The sequence below is a fragment of the Sceloporus occidentalis genome, unplaced genomic scaffold (assembly GCF_023333645.1).
Source record: "Sceloporus occidentalis isolate IW3139 unplaced genomic scaffold, rSceOcc1.0.p SCAF_548, whole genome shotgun sequence".
NCBI lineage: Eukaryota > Metazoa > Chordata > Lepidosauria > Squamata > Phrynosomatidae > Sceloporus > Sceloporus occidentalis.
In genome coordinates, this window is record NW_028317528.1 from 89,477 (window position 1) to 108,797 (window position 19,321).

At 43.2% G+C, this 19,321-nt stretch overlaps 1 protein-coding gene across 1 annotated transcript; it reads right to left on the reverse strand.

The window, feature by feature from the left end:
* Window positions 1-453: 453 nt before the first annotated feature.
* Window positions 454-9,732, reverse strand: LOC149271144 (transcription factor Spi-B-like). Its single transcript, XM_089507587.1, has 6 exons — window positions 9,710-9,732; window positions 5,773-5,800; window positions 5,282-5,369; window positions 2,921-3,132; window positions 1,643-1,802; window positions 454-770 (listed from the first exon to the last, which is right to left on the reverse strand). The coding sequence occupies exons 1-6, from the start codon at window positions 9,730-9,732 to the stop codon at window positions 454-456; spliced, it is 828 nt and encodes a 275-aa protein (XP_089363713.1).
* Between the last annotated feature and the right edge of the window lie 9,589 nt (window positions 9,733-19,321).

The window sequence follows — 19,321 nt, forward strand, 5'->3', positions numbered from 1 at the left end:
ATTGGCCCTCGATACAATATAATTTTAAGAGATTAAAGTTTTTACATGGCTGCAACTCAACGCCTATTGAACGGCCATGGTCAAGAAATATGACAACCTAAAATCTTGAGGGTAGCGCGAGGACTTAGTGGAGACCGGTGGCAGTTACGGACATTGCCGCCAAAAAAAGTGACCTTAATCCGCTTCCCTTCTCACAGGCTCTTCTCTTATTTCACTTATGAAGGACTAAATGCCACAGTGTGTGTGTGTGTGTTGTCCATGGGTAATGGCTACTTGTCTTTGGTCACAAAGTTGAAGGTGATTGTCTTCTCTGTGGCATGGCTCTTAAGTCACCGGTCAAAGAGCCGCTGACATAAAACCCCCTCCCTTTCCGCAAGAGGAATAAGAATAAAAGAAACACCTCGAGAGATTGGAGCATCAACCGCCCATCGTCCGTGGCACCCACAGAATGCTCTAAGAGACTGGGTGCAGCGTTGGCTCCATTTTTCCTCCCAACAACACGCTGTCGAACTGGTACGTCAACTTCTTCTTGACTTTTCGGATCTCGCCGGTCTTGCCGTAGTTGCGCAGGGCGCGAGCCATCTTCTGGTAGGTCATTTTCTTGCGGTTCCCTTTCTGTTGACCCCATCGGTGGGCAAGCAACTCTTTATACTTTGAGGAGAACTGGAAGGTTCCTCTCTCCCGATCGAGCCACCAGATGCAATCTCTCATGTCCCCGTTCTGCAGAAGCTCCAGGAGGAACTTGTATAGTCGAACCTTTTTCCGCACGCCTTTTAAATGGAAGAAACATAAATAATGAGAACGCTGGTAAGAACAGTTCTTATTCCATCCATTCCACCAACGAGAGAAAATCATCTTCTTATTGGTTCTATCAGAGTCTGTTCTTGGCTCTCATATCCACTGCTTTACATCTTAAGACCACCCCACAGATTTTATCGTTGATGTTTCTATGTTCTACCAAACCATAACAGGCTTCCCTTGTGGACTCTACCTGATAAACTTACTATGCATTTTTTTTTTTTTTTTATATTTTCTTTAAAAAATATATAAGGGAAAAAAATCCATTGAGTTTCTCAACATCTCATGGGTAATGTCCCCCGTAACACAGGGTTGCCAGGCTACAATGTATCATTACAGAGGGTTGTTTGGTAGAACGTCCATGAGATGTATCAGCAGATCCATAAATTGTTTTTCTTTTCTTTATTGCCCATATGAGCAATAAAACATTTTTGATTATAACTTGGACACGCTCAGGCTGGCCTTGTAGAGCTGAACGTCTTTATGGCTCCAATATATAACGCTGATTTATGACCAGTTTTATAATGCATATTAATCCCTATGATTTATGTCATCATCGTATAATGATCGCTTTTGCCACTGATGGTTAACGGCTTTGCGGACATTATTTCACGTTAGCCAATCAGTTAAGAATAAAGGCCGTTGGGGACGGCGGTGGGGATCGTACGGACCCTTTGACCTTTTCTTCAGGAAGGTGTCTTAGTTCCTCTTCTGCCCGGATGTATTAATCCTATAGTATTAATCGTTAAATGAGAGATATTCCTTTCACCCCTTTGCTCTGGTTCTGTAAGTTACTGAAACTTAGGTTTTTTTTTAACTAGGAAAAAAATAAATAAATAAATACCTGGGTCGTATCCACGGGACTCTCCTTGGGAAAAGTTGTCGTCTGATTCGCTGTCTGACACCTCCAGATCCGGGCTGTGTCCGTTATGGTATTCCTCTTCCTCAGATATAGACGGGCTTGGGACGTTACAGGGCATCGGGTATGTAGGATATTGGGTAAACTGTAAGAAGAAGAACAGGATGCGTTCTAAAACCAGCTGGCCTGCGAACGTTAAGATGACAAACATCCTGGGCCGTGGCTTGGATATCCAAGCGTCCACCAGAAGACAAGTTCTAACACTTTGGGCCGTAGCTTAGGTATTCAAGAGTCCACCAGACATCATGGTTCTTTTGTTGTCGAGTATCTGGAACGTTCATGACTTATCTTTTACGTTTTTCTAGTTCTTCTATTACTTGTTATAGGGGGAACCCCTGGCGAGTGTCCCTGAAGAACCTCTCGCACCTTGCGAAGGGCTGAAGATGACCCATTCATTCCACCATATTTAATGGGACTGCCATCATTGCTACTCAATCTATAGCCTCCTTCCATGGTGCCATCATAAAGGTGACCACCTCAGGTACTTAAGATGTTCCCCAGGGTGGAAACCTTAGAGATGGACAGATTTGATACAGCAAAGGACTCGAACTTAAACTAGAAACTAACATGAAAACGAGAAGAAATATATTGCCTCCAATGCTCAAAACTACCAACAAAAAAATCGGACCATTAACAGGAACAATAGCTTTGAAGACAATGCTTCCCTAAGGTGATAGCAACAAAATAAACCCCACGTTGCCTTCATCCCTGGTTATTTGATGGAACATCGTTCTAAGCGTTAACCGTCTTTCAAATAGATGGGTCTTGTGCCAAGTTTTATAGTTTTCCAAGAATTTTGCTCATGGCTATTATGCAAATGAGCCGTAATCAGTCTACCCCGTGGAGCGCTGATACCGCCATCGAAATGACGGCGGCCGAAGGTTATCATTCAAAAACTAAGAGGGATTGTTAAATGACAAATAATGCAGAGATAATTAGGAAATGGCACAAAAACCAAAAATATGAAATGATGCTGATGCGGTTAAGGCGCATGAACGACCAACAATGTATTTATAGAGCCTTTCCAATAATACTCCTGGTTCCATCGCTACTATGTATTCTAGATTATTAGATAAATTAAAGGATTAATAATAAACTTGCACTTTCTGTAATGTTGCGCGGTTTGTCCACTCGTGACAAATGACAATTCACATGGAACCGGTTGTGGACAACATTGTAGATGCCGCATGGTGGCCTCCTCACCTCTGTCCCGTACATCTCCTCTGGAAGCGGGCATGGTGTGGAGTAGGGGGCTGTGTTGTCCATCGGCTGGACGGTGGTGGTGGCGTCCGGGCAGTAGTTGGAATAATTTCCCGGCAGGTAGGACACCTGGACGTTCTGAAGAGGCGTTAACTGCCCGTTTCCATAAACGTCGTAACACGGATCCTGGGGCTCCATCCAATTCCAGTAAAGATCTAAACAAAAAAAAAACCAACAATCTGTGAGACGGCTCTGGATTAAGGGAGTGTCTGGAGCCAAAGCGTTACTTAGATGGCCTTTTTCTATATATTCCTATTTTAAAAATAAGTAATTTAGGATATTTTATCGATAAACACACTTTATACATATACACGCTATCGCTTACTCTATCCTTTTATTTCTAATCACAAGAGAGGGGCAGACATAAGAAGGAACGTCTCGGTCTCAGGGGGGTCTTTTTGCCTTCTTCTGGATAAACTAATACGGTTTGCAGAACGGCTGAGCTCTATGTCTTTTTTTTCAACCTCATTAACTGTAGTGGGGCGTAAAGACTGCTCACTTCTACACAGGGACACATGGGAGCTATGCCCATTTGATCGTGACCTAGAGCTAGTTAAAACGGTCAATGACAAAATGTTAAGCTCGCCCTGCGCATTAACCTTCCCCTGAACCGACACTTAGGCTGGATGACAGAGGAACGAGGATGCGCATGATCCGACACCACCACGGAAAGAGTTACTCGGAGAACAAGAGAGGAGCTGATAACCGTCAGACAATAACCATTTCAGTTACGGATTTCCTAAGCAAAAATGCGACGAGATAACGAGACCCGGGGAGGGCCGAGAAAAGGGTTAAATACGGGACAGGACACAGAAAGCATTGTGCTGAGCAGGTAGCAGAGACCCGGACCTGCTTTCCATGCGGCCACCTTGCAAATTTCCTATGAATCATTTGCATGAAATCTAACTGTCCCAACAAGGCCTTTGTGTTCGGGGGCTGCTATTCACAAATCGAAAACAGCTGATTTCTTTTTTTTAATAATAATTATAAATAACATTTTCTATCTGACCTTTTTTTTTTTTTTTTTAAATAATAAATAAAAAAAATTCTGAGCTCTGGGTGTTTTTTTAATTAAATAATAATTTCTGAGCTGTGTTTTTTTAAATAATAATACAATTACATGTTATTTCTGAGCTCAATGTTTTGTTTTTTTAAATAATAATAATAATAATAATAATAAATTACATTTTATTTCTGAGCTCTGAGCATTTTATTATAATTATATGTGCATATTATTATATATGTATATTATATTATCATACATGTATATTATATATGTATTTTATATTATTATAAATGTATATTATATATTATATATATATATATATATGTATATTATATATTATATTATATATTTATATTGTATATTATATATTTTACATGCATATTATATTATATAGGCATATTATATTATTATATATGTTTATTATTATATGGTCATAAAACCAATTTCAACCGATACGCTAGGAATTTTAACAGTTTTTTCCAGAATTGTTTGTTTTGTTTTTTTACTTAAAACAATAATAAAATTACAAAAAAATAAAATTTTAAAGAAAATTGTTGGTAACCTACACTTTAAAGCGAGATTAAGAAAATGTAGCAAAGTTCAGGAGTGAATTAGGAAAGCAAAACAATTCTTTATTTCTGTTACCCCATCCCCCACATACACGAGCGATGAGTAACAGTTACATCGTTCTCAGTCACATGCCCGCCGGAGATTCCCACCCCTTCATTTTTGTTCAGTTTCTCATTTTTTGTGTGAAAGTCTCCACCGCTGGTCGGCCCCCACAGGGAGCAGTTTTTTTAAATTTTCCCCCGAGTAAAGCTGCTGTTCCACCTACTCGTCTAAACTGGGACTGCTGAAGCTCGCCTCCTTCCCGGAGATAATTATTCGTTCATGATAAATTTGCTCATACGTTTTTCAGGGAATACTTTAATGTCATGTGACACAAAAGCAGGCGCTGATTGGTTGTAGTCATGGAAACTGAAAAAGTGTCTTAAAAACATGTTATTTTTATGCTATTAAACTTAATGTTTAAATTCCCTTATTGTATTAGCCTCTACCATTTCCGCTGGGAGGCTGTTCCACTTATCTATCACCCTCTCAATAAAGTTTCAGAAAGCACCTTAAAGGGGTGCTAGAAAGATTTGAATCCTTCGGTGTACCTCTACTAAACTGCCTACCTCTACTACTCTATTAGAGAAAATAAGAGTTTTTAATTTTTCTTTGTAATACTTTTTTAAAAAATTGTCGTTTTACATTCAGATCGTTCATCGCATCAGATAATGAAGAATAAAAGTTACCTGCGTGAGTTTCGGTCTCATTTGTCGGAGCGAAGCTGTTGGGATGTTTGGCGAAGGAGTCCAAATCCTGGAGCATCGTGTCGGGATACTGCGGGGGGTTAAAATGTTTAAAATAAATAAATAAAAATAAGTTCATTATTTTAAAAACAAATATTTCCCCCCCAAAAACCTTGCTAATAATAATAAATAATAATAATAAAAATCTATATTTTATTTAAATCATGAGTCGTTTATCATACAAATAATTTCATTATTTAAAAACAAATATTTCCCCTAAAAACCTTGCTGATAATAATAAATAATAAATAATAAAAATCTATATTTTATTTAAATCATGAGTCGTTTATCATACAAATAATTTCATTATTATTTATTATTATTTAAAACAAATATTTCCCCTAAAAACCTTTGCTAATCATAATAGTAATAATAACAATAACAATAATAGTAAAAATGTATATATTATTTAAAAAAAAAAAAAATTTACTCACCGGTAAATTAAATGGTGAATTATCAAACCTGGGGAGGAAAAAAAATATGGATATTAGCGCAGGAACCGTTATTGCATAATACATACGGTTATTTGCAATGGATTTAGGGATCCTACGCCGTAACCCCAAAAGATAATCAATGCCTCAGAGGTCTCTTCTTAGATTCAATCGACCCGTTATCCCACCCCCAGCTCCCTACTATTTCAGAGGGGCTCTGCGGGTCGGCACAGAAGTAACCAGACTACTATCAATAAACAATTCCCATCATCCAGCAGGAATTGTGGCGAGCCAGGGGTCGTCATCCCCAACAAGATTCCACTAGGAAGGCACCCAGGAGTTAGGTTGCCCTTTACAGCATTCATAGTTTATTCCTCCCCGGAGCATCCGACGCGCCAGTTCCACTTTTAGGTTCCTTTTTCTGAGAATTCATAATATTTACAGCTGCAGCCAATCACAGGTCTGCGTTATCTGACTTAAGATAGTTCAGTAATAAGGAGACGGGTCACGGGATATAACGCCCCCCCCCTCACCGCAGCCAGGGTCACGGGATTTAACGCGCCCCACCCACCCACGCCAGGTCTGCAGATACCCGGCTCCCGGGGGACCCTCTGTTTGTGTGACACGGAAAATTAAACAGAAAAGAGAAAAAGAAGGTTTTACCACAAAGCCATTCAACCGACACAGAGCAAAACCACCGGGTGCATGCGCGACGGGGGCCCCCCACACTACTAACACCCCATCCAACCACCGGAGGCCCCCACACTACTAACACTCCATCCAACCACCGGGGGCCCCCACATTACTAACACCCCATCCAACCACCGGGGACCCCCACACTACTAACACCCATCCAACCACCGGGGACCCCCACACTACTAACACCCATCCAACCACCGGGGACCCCCACACTACTAACACCCCATCCAACCACCGGGGACCCCCACACTACTAACACCCCATTTAACCACCGGGGACCCCCACACTACTAACACTCCATCCAACCACCGGGGCCCCCACACTACTAACACCCCATCCAACCACCGGGGGCCCCCACACTACTAACACCCCATCCAACCACCGGGGACCCCCACACTACTAACACCCCATCCAACCACCGGGGACCCCCACACTACTAACACCCCATCCAACCACCGGGGGCCCCCACATTACTAACACCCCATCCAACCACCGGGGGCCCCCACATTACTAACACCCCATCCAACCACCGGGGACCCCCCCACTACTAACACCCCATCCAACCACCGGAGGTCCACACACTACTAACACCCATCCAACCACCGGAGACCCCCACACTACTAACACCCCATCCAACCACCGGGGACCCCCACACTACTAACACCCCATCCAACCACCGGAGGCCCACACACTACTAACACCCCATCCAACCACCGGAGGCCCACACACTACTAACACCCCATCCAACCACCGGAGACCCCCACACTACTAACACCCCATTCAACCACCGGGGACCCCCACACTACTAACACCCCATCCAACCACCGGGGACCCCCACACTACTAACACCCCATCCAACCACCGGAGGCCCCCCACACTACTAACACCCCATCCAACCACCGGGGACCCCCACACTACTAACACCCCATCCAACCACCGGAGGCCCCCCACACTACTAACACCCCATCCAACCACCGGAGGCCCCCCACACTACTAACACCCCATCCAACCACCGGGGCCCCCACACTACTAACACCCCATCCAACCACCGGGGACCCCCACACTACTAACACCATATCCAACCACCGGGGCCCCCCACACTAACACCCCATCCAACCACCGGGGCCCCCCACACTAACACCCCATCCAACCACCGGGGCCCCCCACACTAACACCCCATCCAACCACCGGGGGCCCCCACACTACTAACACCCCATCCAAAAGTGGTAGATTTAGAGAGTTTGGCAAAGAAACCAACAGAAGGCTGACTATTCTAATAAAAAAATACAGCATTTTAGACCAGACCTGAATCATACATTTTTCAACTTAGACTTGTTACCGTGGGAACCAACAGAACCATCCAATAAGGTGGAACGTTCAACTGGTTCACCAGTTACAGAACGGAAGGAACCAAGACACGTCAGGGTCTAAAACATTCTGGGGCAAAACATTTGGGGCCAATTACATGAGATGGGGCGGAAGCGATCCTTCCAGTCACCCTTTTGCCCCGCTGAGTGATGAGAGTTTGCAATCTGCCAACATTTAAAGCGTTATCACCAGTTTTCAGTTACAGACAAAAGCTGAGCCTTTCTGGGATAAGATAAACTGAAATAAATAAAAAGAGAAAATCCCTTCTTTATACCCCAAAATTTTGACTTTGCCCCTCTGAGGGGTAATTAATGCATTGTCCCCCTCGGTAGCCATAAGGAGTAAAACATTTCTCCCGTATCCCCCAATCGTCAAAATCTTACGGCCGGACCCACATTTATTTCTCTTATTATTTTAAATAAATCTCATAAAAGGCAATTCTGTTCTGGATGTAAAAAAAAAACCAAACAAAATAAAATTCTGTAAAGATTTGGCCGTTCTGGTAAAAAAAGAAAAAAACGTGCCATACGATCAGACGTGAGAAAGGGGGCTCTGTCTGCTAAATGATTGTTGCTTAAATTTACTGTTAGTCCAATAAATAAATATAATCCACATAGTTCCATACATATATATATATATACTCCATTCAAAAGTTTGGGGTCACTCATGGGGTTTCCATGGAAAACAAGGACATTTTTGGCTGTAAAATAATCACAAAAAGGGGTTTTCTAACCATCAATTAGCTTTTTAAACTTCAACTTAGATCAGCGAACACAACGTGCCATTGGAACACAGGAGTGATGGGAGTGATAAAGGGCCATTGGAACACAGGAGTGATGGGAGGGATAAAGGGCCATTGGAACACAGGAGTGATAAAGGGCCATTGGAACACAGGAGTGATGGGAGTGATAAAGGGCCATTGGAACACAGGAGTGATGGGAGTGATAAAGGGCCATTGGAACACAGGAGTGATGGGAGTGATAAAGGGCCATTGGAACACAGGAGTGATAAAGGCCGTTTGAACACAGGAGTGATGGGAGTGAACAGGAGTGATGAATGTCTATGAAGAGATTCCATTAAAAATCATTTCCGGCTACAATAGTCATTTACAACATTAACCCCGTCTGTGCTGGATTTCTGATCCATTTTATGTTATTTTACAAGGAAATTTCTAAGTGACCCCAAACTATCGAGCAGTAGTGTATTAAATATATGTTTGTGTGAGAGTGTGTATGCATGATTGTATGTATGAGTGTGTGTGTATGCATGATTGTATGTATGAGAGTGTTTGTGTGAGTGTGTATGTATGATTGTATGTGCGTGTGAGTGAGTGAGTGAGAGTGAGCGAGTGCATAAATAAATATATAAAGATATATATAAAATCCACAATATGCTTTTTGTGTTGGGATCAATATTTTGGGAATTATTAATGGGCGTCTGAATACTTCTATCGTCTCCTGAACCCCAGACCGTGCAAAGTCTGATCCGCTTCCCACCGACAGATATTTGAAAATCCGTCCCGTTAAGTCTTTAAACTACAAAGAATTTTACAGAGAAACCCAGAGCCTAACGGCAGATCGGCCCCATCCGGCCCCCGTCTGGTCGTCCGAACCTTAATCAGTCGCTGGTTCAGGAGCCGTATTCCTATCCCATGCGTGTTTAAATTCCTTCACTGTATTAACTTATACCACTTCTGCTGGGAAGCTGTGCCACTTATCTACCACCCTCTGAGTAAAGTAAAACCTTACATTCCATCTAAGCCTCTGACCGTCTGCCTTTTGAAATTGAGGCTAAAAGAAGACATAACGGATGTTTCTAAAAAGTAAAATAAAAGTAAAAAAGTTAAATAAAAATGTATAGAAATAAGACTTACTGTAGCGAGTCCAAGGTGAGCATTTTTTTACCCGTTTGTGACACCCCCCCAAAAAACAAAAGTGATCGACGCAGCGCTCCGGGGGCCGGCTGGATGGGACTCCTCTTAACTACACCAAGTTCTGATACTTGTGATCAATGCTACCAGCTGTCCCGGGGTTTTAAGGTTTTTTAAGGGGCGGAGACTATGAGCTCATTTCAAAATTTCCCTATCCTGCTGCTTGAAGAGAGTTGTCGGGGGGGGGGGGGTAGAGATTTCACAACCTTGATGTGTATGCGGGGCACGAACCTGTGCTGCAACCTATACCTGGAGCTTATTCGCAGGGAGCCCCGGGGAGGAAAAACCCATCCTATTCGATACACTCAATTCACACTCCAGCCAGGAACATGAGTTTTAATTTGTGGCCCTATGGGGCCAGGTATATGTACCCTTATGGGACAATGTATATGGGGCTCTATAGGGGGTCAGGTATATGGGGGCTCTATAGGGTCAATTTTTTCCTATTAAAATAGTTTTATTACATTCTATTTATTAGTAGGAGGTAAAAGAATAGAGGATTTCTGGTTGGCTGAGCAATGTGAGAGTTGCAATCCCCAGATGTTACAGCGACAGAAATTGCAACAAATTTTGTTGTCATAAAGAGGTTAAAAAAAATTTTTTTGCAATTCCTAGATGATGATGAAAAATGTTGCGTTACTTAAGGATACAAACAAATGGCAAATACAGGGTTAATAACCTCGAAAAAGGCCCCGTCCTTTATGCAAAACGGGTTATCGTTTTTTGCCACCGAACAGAATAAATGAATTTAAATTATCCGCCCTCATAAAGCATGAATTAACACTTTATTGTTTTTTATTTTTTTTTTTCAGCATTTTTGTGTAAGGAAGATTTTGTCAACTTTTATCTTTCTGCAAAAATATATGAATTTATTTGGGGGGGGGGGTGAAATTTCAGCTTCATAGCTGATATTTTCCATTCCTTAATTTTTTTAGTAGCCCTTCTCTGAGAATATATATTTTTTTTTAATTCTTGCAAATAAAATATTTAATAAATAATTTAAAAAATAGGTAACTTTTTTTTTTTTTTTTTAACCATAGAGTCCCTACTCTGGAGGCCCCTTTTGACGTTAAGGTGGGAACTATTAAGGAGATGACTTCCTGTTGTTTTTAGCCCAAAATCTCGATCCTTAATTTATCCCATTCTAACAAAATTTATGACAATTGTATAAATCAGGGCTCCCTACACGTCATCGCTGGATACTCCATCCATTGGTGCGCTTCTGCAAAATGGCGGAGTTACGCGGACAGCCTCTCCATCGTTCCTCCAATCCGGGAGAGGGTGTGCCCGGAGGCTCCACCCATTTGGAGAAGTGCGCCGGGAGGTCTGGTTCATGGAGAGGCGGGCGAAGAAAGAAGACACGGGAAGAAGAAGAAAGAAGAACAAGAAGGAAAAGACGGGGTAACAGAGTGGGGAGACATTGAGGGAGAGTGCGAGAGCGTACAGGAGAGAGTGAGACAGCTGCGAGCGAGAGTAAGAAAAAAAGAACAAAACATAAAAGAAAATTCATCGCTCTTTGCTTCATTTTTCGTTGGGTCTCTCCTCGTTTTTGGGGCATTTGGGTGAATTTGCAGAGTTTCCGTTAGAATCGGGCCGCGCAGGTCTGTGATAATAAGGTTGGCGTGGAGCTGCTCCCGTGGTACACATAAAACACGGGGTTTCCGATGGAATAAATCGTCACTTTTAGTTCACGGGATGTGTTTTTGGTGTAATTAATGACGGGCCGCTTTAAATGTCTTCAGGGATACGTTTTTCCACCCCCTGCCTTTTGTAAAAGCGAAGACCCCAATTTCCTGTCTTTGCAGAAACGAATGGCACTTTGTGAAACGTTGTGAAACGCGATTGCAGTAACGGGAGATAAGGGCCGACACATTGCTGCCCCCCCATCTAAAACATCACTAATCCCATCACTAAACCCCGGGACGCCTCGCTGTGACACAACATACAGGCTACATTTATTTACATTGCGCCAGTAGCTGTGACTGAGATGGTGGTGGATAAGTGTCATGGCCTTCCTGAAAACTTAACTGTTAATTAAGCTGCGGAATATAAATGAATAATTATAAATTTCTATTTGCAGGGAGATCTCGTTAGGTCTGGACCTAATTGTATCAACTTCTAAACCTAGAGGGTCAGAGGGGCTTAGATGTAAAGTAAGGAAGTTTTACTTTACTGAGAGGGTGGTAGATAAGTGGAACAGCCTCCCAGTAGAAGTGGTAGAGGGCAATACAGTGAGTTATCTTGACATTTTAGGACTTTATTGTGGCCACGCGAGACGGGAACCAAGTAAATGCACTGATCGTAGGAGCTCCTCAAATACAGAAATACTCTGAAGAGAGTTAAGATACCCTCCAGATGACCAGCGTTTAACCAGAGATCTCATACAAGCCAGAATTCTAACGCCAAAGGGCAGAATTCCGCCACAATTACCCCAATCTGCCCATAATGGCCTTTTGCGCCCCGGTGGGGTCTTGCCCGGGTCCTGTCCAGAAGGTCTACGAGCCACCGAGTGCATAACACGGAGGTCTGAGCTCCAAGGATCCCGGCATCACCAGAGATCAAAGTCAGAGGTTTCGTAGAGCGAAGTGAGCGGCCGTGATTTACAACACATGCTGGAAAAACGTAAATAAATACAAATCCAAGTTTATGACAGAATTATCTCCGGTGTAACCCGGGCCTCTCAACAATGTTTGCTTGGAACAGATTATTGAACATATGGACACCTGGTCCTAAATACCTCCTGGGGAACTCGTATTTAAAGTGCCATCGTCTACCGCCAGGCGTGTAGAAGTTACCCCTGCCAGGGAACCGGGATAGAAGAACCTAGAACTCAACCGAGTTTAAACGTGAACCTGCGATAGAAAATGAATAGGAGACAACCCAGAGGAGGTAGAAGAGGGACGACCCACCAGGACACCACGTCCATGTTCCTTCTCTATATATCGGGGGGTCCCAGTTGGCGAGATCCACCACCAACGTCAACCGCTCCATTTGGACGCATCTACAAGGCTACGCACCCTTCTCATTGATCCTAGTCTAGAACGTTACTTGGCAGGAGAAAGACGGGTCGCTTTGCCCGCACCAAGGAGCGAGAGAGCAGAAGACAATGGCAGCCGCCGCGGAATCCGACAAAACATTCTTGCAAATTCCACGCTAGGGGAATGCAAATTCTATTTGCGTTATAACAGTTTTTGGCAAAAATAATCAGTTATTCATTCGCACAAAAGAAACGCTCATTCAGCTTCATTTACATCCGAGGAAATCATTTGCTTAACAACATTCTAAGCGTACGTTTCTGCAGCGCCGTGGATTCCGACCACGCAGGACCTCAAAATGGCGGCTTTTGGGGTAAAAGGCTAACTGGATTTACATTAAGAGTCTGGTGTGACTACGGGCTTGTAGTAGATCTAAGACCCCAAAATAAAGAGGACATTAATTATCGGAGAATATAAGGCACCGATACACCGCGCGATGGTCTGTTTGTAATAAAGTAATACGTCTTACCTGTTGGGCATTCTGGGCATTGATATAAGACGCCCCCTGTTTCCTGCACCAACTAAAAAGAAGGTCAAAAGGAAGGTCATCTATTTTTGCTTATTCTAAGCATTTTAGGTCCCCTTGTCTTAAACATTTTTTACTTTTTAAACATTTATTAATGCTTTTAGGATACGTCAGAAGTCGGCCCCCCGCAGTATCCCAGGAGCTTTATACGGAGTTTATCCGCTCTTTAGTAAGACGAAACACTCTGACATTTGACAGCATTAAGGAACGGCCCTTACGCGGCCAGAGCGCTTCAAGGAGGCAGAAAGCGCCCAGCGGGCGAGATAACATCTGCAAGGAAACAGATTCAAACTTATCTAACACTTCATACGGAAGACCCCCTCCTCCCCCCGATCAAAGCAGCCTGACGCAACTCGGGGGGCCGCAACTCCAATGCAATTAAGAAATAGAAGAAAAAAGAATTAAAAAATAATAATAAAAAATAAATAAAAATATTCTGTTTAGTTTAAGTACATGTGCGGGAATGTATAGTACACACACCATGGGATTGAACAGATATATATATATATATATATTTTATACGATATACGTGGGAGCCAAATATTACATTAGAATTGCCATCATTTGAATTAACATTGAGTTTGTCATAATTATTATTTTAATGCAAAATGAGGATTGTTTTAACAAGTGAAACAAAAAAAAATAAAAAATGTATATATATATGCATAGAATTAAAAAAAATGAAGTTAATACAGCCTTTGGTTTTAATATATGAATTGTAAAAGTAAAAAAAAAAGCACACACTACTGTTCAAAAGTTTGGGGTCACTTAGAAATGTCTTTTTTATTTTAAGAAAAGCAGATTTTTTTTATTTTTTTGTTAATGTAAATGATTATTGTAGCTGGAAACAGCTGATTTTTAAAAGGCACACAGAGGCCCTCTATCACTCCCATCACTCCTGTGTTCCAATGGCCCTTTATCACTCCCATCACTCCTGTGTTCCAATGGCCCTTTATCACTCCCATCACTCCTGTGTTCTAATGGCCCTTTATCACTCCCATCACTCCTGTGTTCCAATGGCCCTTTATCACTCCCATCACTCCTGGGTTCCAATGGCACGTTGTGTTCGCTGATCCAAATTTAAGTTTAAAAGGCTAATTGATGGTTAAAACCCTTTTTGGGATTATTTTACAGCCAGAAATTAGAGTGACCCAAACATTTGAACGGTGGTGTATATATATATATATATATATATATATTATATATATATATATATATATATATATATATACACACACTGTATGTAGAGTATATTAAAGAAATGATTACGCTACTCAAAATGTTTTTTTTTCCTTTTTATTATGATTCATAAAAAAACATTACAAAAATATCCTGTTGAGCAGAAAAATCTCAACTCCAACGCAGAAGCTATGAAGACATTTCATGGGCGATGGTGGCATCAGGCGAGGAACACCTGAGTACAGGTAACAGCAGGCGGGGAAACGCTGGATTTATTTCCTAGAGGTTCCTTTCCTGCAGTCTGTCGGCTGAAACATCCCGGATTAACCCCGACGTCCACGTCTGTTACAAAACCCTCTTCAGGAGAAGAACTCCAGATGGAGGTTTTGGGTTTCCCAATGGGGTCTCGAAGGATGCGGAAGCCCGAGTTCTAATCTCTTCTTCAAATAATGTGTTATTCATCAAAAGGCCGCTCGATCGGGGTTGCCGAGTCCAATAAGTCCGGGGTCCGAAGTCCTCATGAAGAGCTGCTGCTAAACAGACCCAAGGAAACGGCCGCCCCAATTCTTCATAAGGAAAACGTCCGGAGAACGTCAGGGTCTTGCAGAGAACAAGTAATTGGCGTTACCATACCGGGGGTCCAAAGCGACGGACCAACTTCTCCTGGTCGTCCAGATCTTCTGGACTTTCTTCCTCATGTAGAATATGGGGCAGTCGCGGCTGTAAGAGTAAGCAGAGGGTTTAACAATCACCAGACGAAAAGAAGACAGGTGGAGAACCCTAAAATCCATCGGAGGACCACCTCAACCGGTATCCCCCCCGCTCAATGGATCCGTATTATCACAAGCAGGGCGAACGGCTAACCCCGGAACAATGAACAAAACTCCATAATGTTCCGTTTAAAAGGAAAAGCTGGATATATTATGGAACTTCTAAGCGAGGGGGCTTTGGACTCGGGAAAGGGCAGCGGGTAACTCTCCCGCTAGGGTTTAAATGAAAATGATGGACATGTCTCACGTTGAGTTATACATCGTCCTGACCGCGTTACAATACAGGACGACGTATTCATGTTTGATTCTACTTTGTCTGCCGAAGCTCCATAACCCGAGAGGTCCGCATTCAGCTTGAGGGGTCCGGACAAGACGCTCGCGTGCAAATAACCCCCCCCCCCCCCCCCGGCCGATGCCCGAGACACGGACGCTCTGGCCGAAGACGTAACGGCGAGCGGGCAGCAACTGAAATTCCTCCGCTACGTTAGAACAAATAAAAATCCCAACAGCCCGTCCCGACATCTCTCATCTAAATTTATGAATGTTGTAAAAATGAATGCACAAAAAAAAAAAAAACCCGGCCATAAAGCATCCCAGCTGTCAGGAGCGTTCTCACGACCTTTGCCCCCGAAGCGCCCTCGGAGGGGGGGGGGTGTCTCCAAACGGCCGTCTCGATGAAGCACCTGCCTCGCACGGGATGATATGGCTGCCTTACTTTCTATTGCCCCAGCGGTGCAATCGCCGGCAGTGATAAGAGATCTCAGACACGCAGGCACGTGGACGCGGGGAGATTTATCACGCCCCCCCCCCCCGGCAGCTGGCGAGCGGCGGCTCGGGACTCCTATCTGTTTGCTGGACTTAGTTTGCTTTTCCCTTGGGAACCCTGTCGGAGGCGGCAGATAACGGGGCGATATAGACGGGGAACGTATGGCCCGCCGGACTGCTGGATGCAGAACACGGTCCAAGCCTCCGTTATCTGCCGGTGACAGACGAGATATATGCGCCTGTTTTTGCACACAAGGTTGACGGCTCCGTAAACGATAAATCACGGGCTTTATTGCTGTAAGTGACCCGCGGGGCACGGCCGCCCGCGTCTTATACACGGAGACAAGATCTGCCTGAAATAGGCAGTGATGTCATAACGCACAATAAAAAGAGCAAAGATTCAGCTATTCTGGGACATCTCCATCAGGGGGCTTCATTTACAGTTACCTATATGCCTCAAAAAAAATAAAAACTTAAAAAAGGGCACAATTGGACATGATTTACAAACCTTTAAGGCTGCCTAAACCAATAAACAGCAATCAGTAACTTCACAGGGAGGGATAACTCAATGGGGGGGGGATAACTGGGAATAAGAAGTTAGGATGGATGCTAAAGTTGGGTTTTTAAGCCATTTATCCATAATGCTTTTCAAAAACGGGCGATTGGGGTGAGCGGCCCCGGTTTCCCCGTGACAATACCTGGGGGGGCCACGCTCATACTATAGAAGTCTTCAAACTCAAGTAGGAAAATACGCGGCTCCCGGAAACTCCACCAACCGCACCGCATGCCCTCACCTCGTGCATAAGACGTCCTCGTGTAAACTTCCCTGACAGCGCTGGCACTGAGTCCATAGCCGGGAGAACTTTCCTCCAAGGAGCCGAGATACAAAATCTACAAAGATAAAAAGAAGAACTAGAAAGATTGTCTAAAAACGGAAGATTGTGTACTGTATCCACACAAACACACATCTTTACGACTACGCATACAGCTTCCGGGAAGACCCCGCACCCACCCATATAATCGTTCTCACCTCCTTCTGGTGCAGCTCCGACTCCTTCGGCTTACAATAATTACAGACAGCCCCTGCGAAATAAACATACTTGGATTTAAAATTAATTGGATGGCGTCGCCATGGAGATAATAAATAAGTACCAAAAAATAAAAAAAATTAAAAAAGAAGAGGATTCTATAAGCGTCCAGACACGCTTTTACAGAAAAAACTTTCAATTTCTATAGAAAACGGAACTGGAAACCAGCTGCGGGAGACGTTTGTCTCCGTTATTCACTTAGGACGTTATGGATCAAACCATGCTCTGGGGGGGGGGTGGGGGGTATAGAAATATGTTTTTTCCCATTCTTCATTCCAAAACGTTTGATTTCTTTAAAACCTCTTTCAGTAACTGCACATCGTTCTCAAAATAATAAAAAAAAAAACAACAAAAACAAGTAACTGCGTAACATTACACTTTTCTACGTGTTACTTTTCTGGCTGAATTGAGATTTTTGTGTTTCTATACGATGCCCAAAGTATTGAAGAAGAGCAGACTTGCTGGACGAAGAATCCTTAGGTATGGCCGACGAAGCCCCCCAGGTTTGGTGCCCGAAGCCCCCCCCAGAGTCACCAGACAGAAGACGGGGCACGTCAGTAACGCATCTCTGAACACGAAGCATGCCGGGCTGTCTCCTTCCATAACTCCGCGCTGCTTTTAGTTCTGCTTTGTTGGGTATTGTGAAATTAGCCATTTTCGCACTTCAGCATTTTCCTGGATTGGGGTCCTAACCATAAACTCTATGGTTTCCTGACTTTTTTTTGCAGAGGCAACCATTACCAGGACAGCCTCGGTTAGCTTACTGTAGATATACACAGATCTTACAGCAAGTCCAGGAAACACAAGGCGGAGGGGGGGCCGACGGTAATATTTAAATACCCCGTGTTACTTTATCTAGTGTGTAAAGGGACACTTCGGCCTTATACGCACATATAATACATAGGATAGCCGTGTGGCCCCTTTAAACTCTTATGGTGTCCCCTTCAGGCAGCCAATCAATGGAAACCAATGTTGCAGTTGAGAAGAAGGGCAGTTGCAGCAGCAGGGCTGCAACTTCTAGATCAGAGAAGTGCTTTATCTTTTATGTTGAAAAAAAGTCCTATTAAGGTTTTCACAGAGGGTTGGGGTAAGTCAGAGGACTTCTCTAGAGGGGGTGTCAGGGACATTAGAGGGTCCCTTTAAACCTTAAATGATGGAGGTACAACGAAGGCGATTACATTCATAACAACATCTGAAAAAGCCAGCAGTGAAAAAGAATTGCTTCCAAATATTTGTGTTGGGGGGGGGAGGGGCTCACAAGTTGAAAATCTAAAGTGTTCTGCATGGGGGGGGGGCGTTATTTGCATGTCAATAAATAATAAGGAAGTTCAGAAATCGCTGGAGTTTGTTTTACGTTCGCGGTAAAAATTGTGTTTAACCAAAAATACAAAGGGATTTAGTAAAACAAGAGGAAGTAGCCTCGGAAATCTCGGAACGGGGCAGGATTTAGGAGAAGTTACAGCGCGCCAGCTGAATCAAAGCCATCTTACCAGATATCGTAAATAGAAATATAAAAACGTATGTTTTTTTTTTTCTTAAAGCCATTTTTAATGGAATTAAAAAAAAAAAAAAAAAAAAATTAAAAAGGTTAATTTTGGTTTTCTTACTATAAAAATATAAAAAGTTAAAACTTTCTCCTAATAACGCTGCAACGGGGGCAATCAGCAATTTAACCACTGGGGAGGAATAATCGTGCAGATTATGGAAGTTTAACATTTAAGTTATAGTATTTTGTACCCACCGTCGCCTGGGATCGTGCGCTAAACGGTAAAATGTAATATTTGGGGGGCAGCGCTGCCACCTCCTAGCCCGTTACGACAGGCAGGCAGGACGTGATTATTTATGCGTACGCCGATCGCCAACCGCGTTACAAAGTACATCGGAGCAATAAATCATACTCTGGACATCGAGAATTCCTGGCAATAAATCTTAATTAAGATTAAGGTCAGCATTGCCGGGTCTGAGTCTACACCCGACGTCACACCAACGTAGGGAACCCCCCACAACGACACGGCCCCCCAACAGTGCGCACAACTGCTCTCCCTTATCATATGAAGCTGCAGCTACAACGCTAGGCTGCAAAGTGAAGCATGGGAACTTTTCCTTTTTTCATGGCTGGATTTTCTCGCGTTACATCAGCTGCGAAAATGTTGCGTTTCTTCCTCCGGTCAGCAAAATGGTTGAGTAAAAAA

Bases quoted from the DNA above. Each gene is read 5' to 3' on its own strand.
- LOC149271144 (XM_089507587.1), bottom strand. From the start codon at position 9,732: ATGCTCACCTTGGACTCGCTACA. The intron at 5,370-5,772 runs GTGAGTAAATTT...AACCCCCCGCAG, and splicing joins ATTCACCATTTAATTTACCG to TATCCCGACACGATGCTCCA. The intron at 3,133-5,281 runs GTAACTTTTATT...TTTTTTGTTTAG, and splicing joins TGAGACCGAAACTCACGCAG to ATCTTTACTGGAATTGGATG.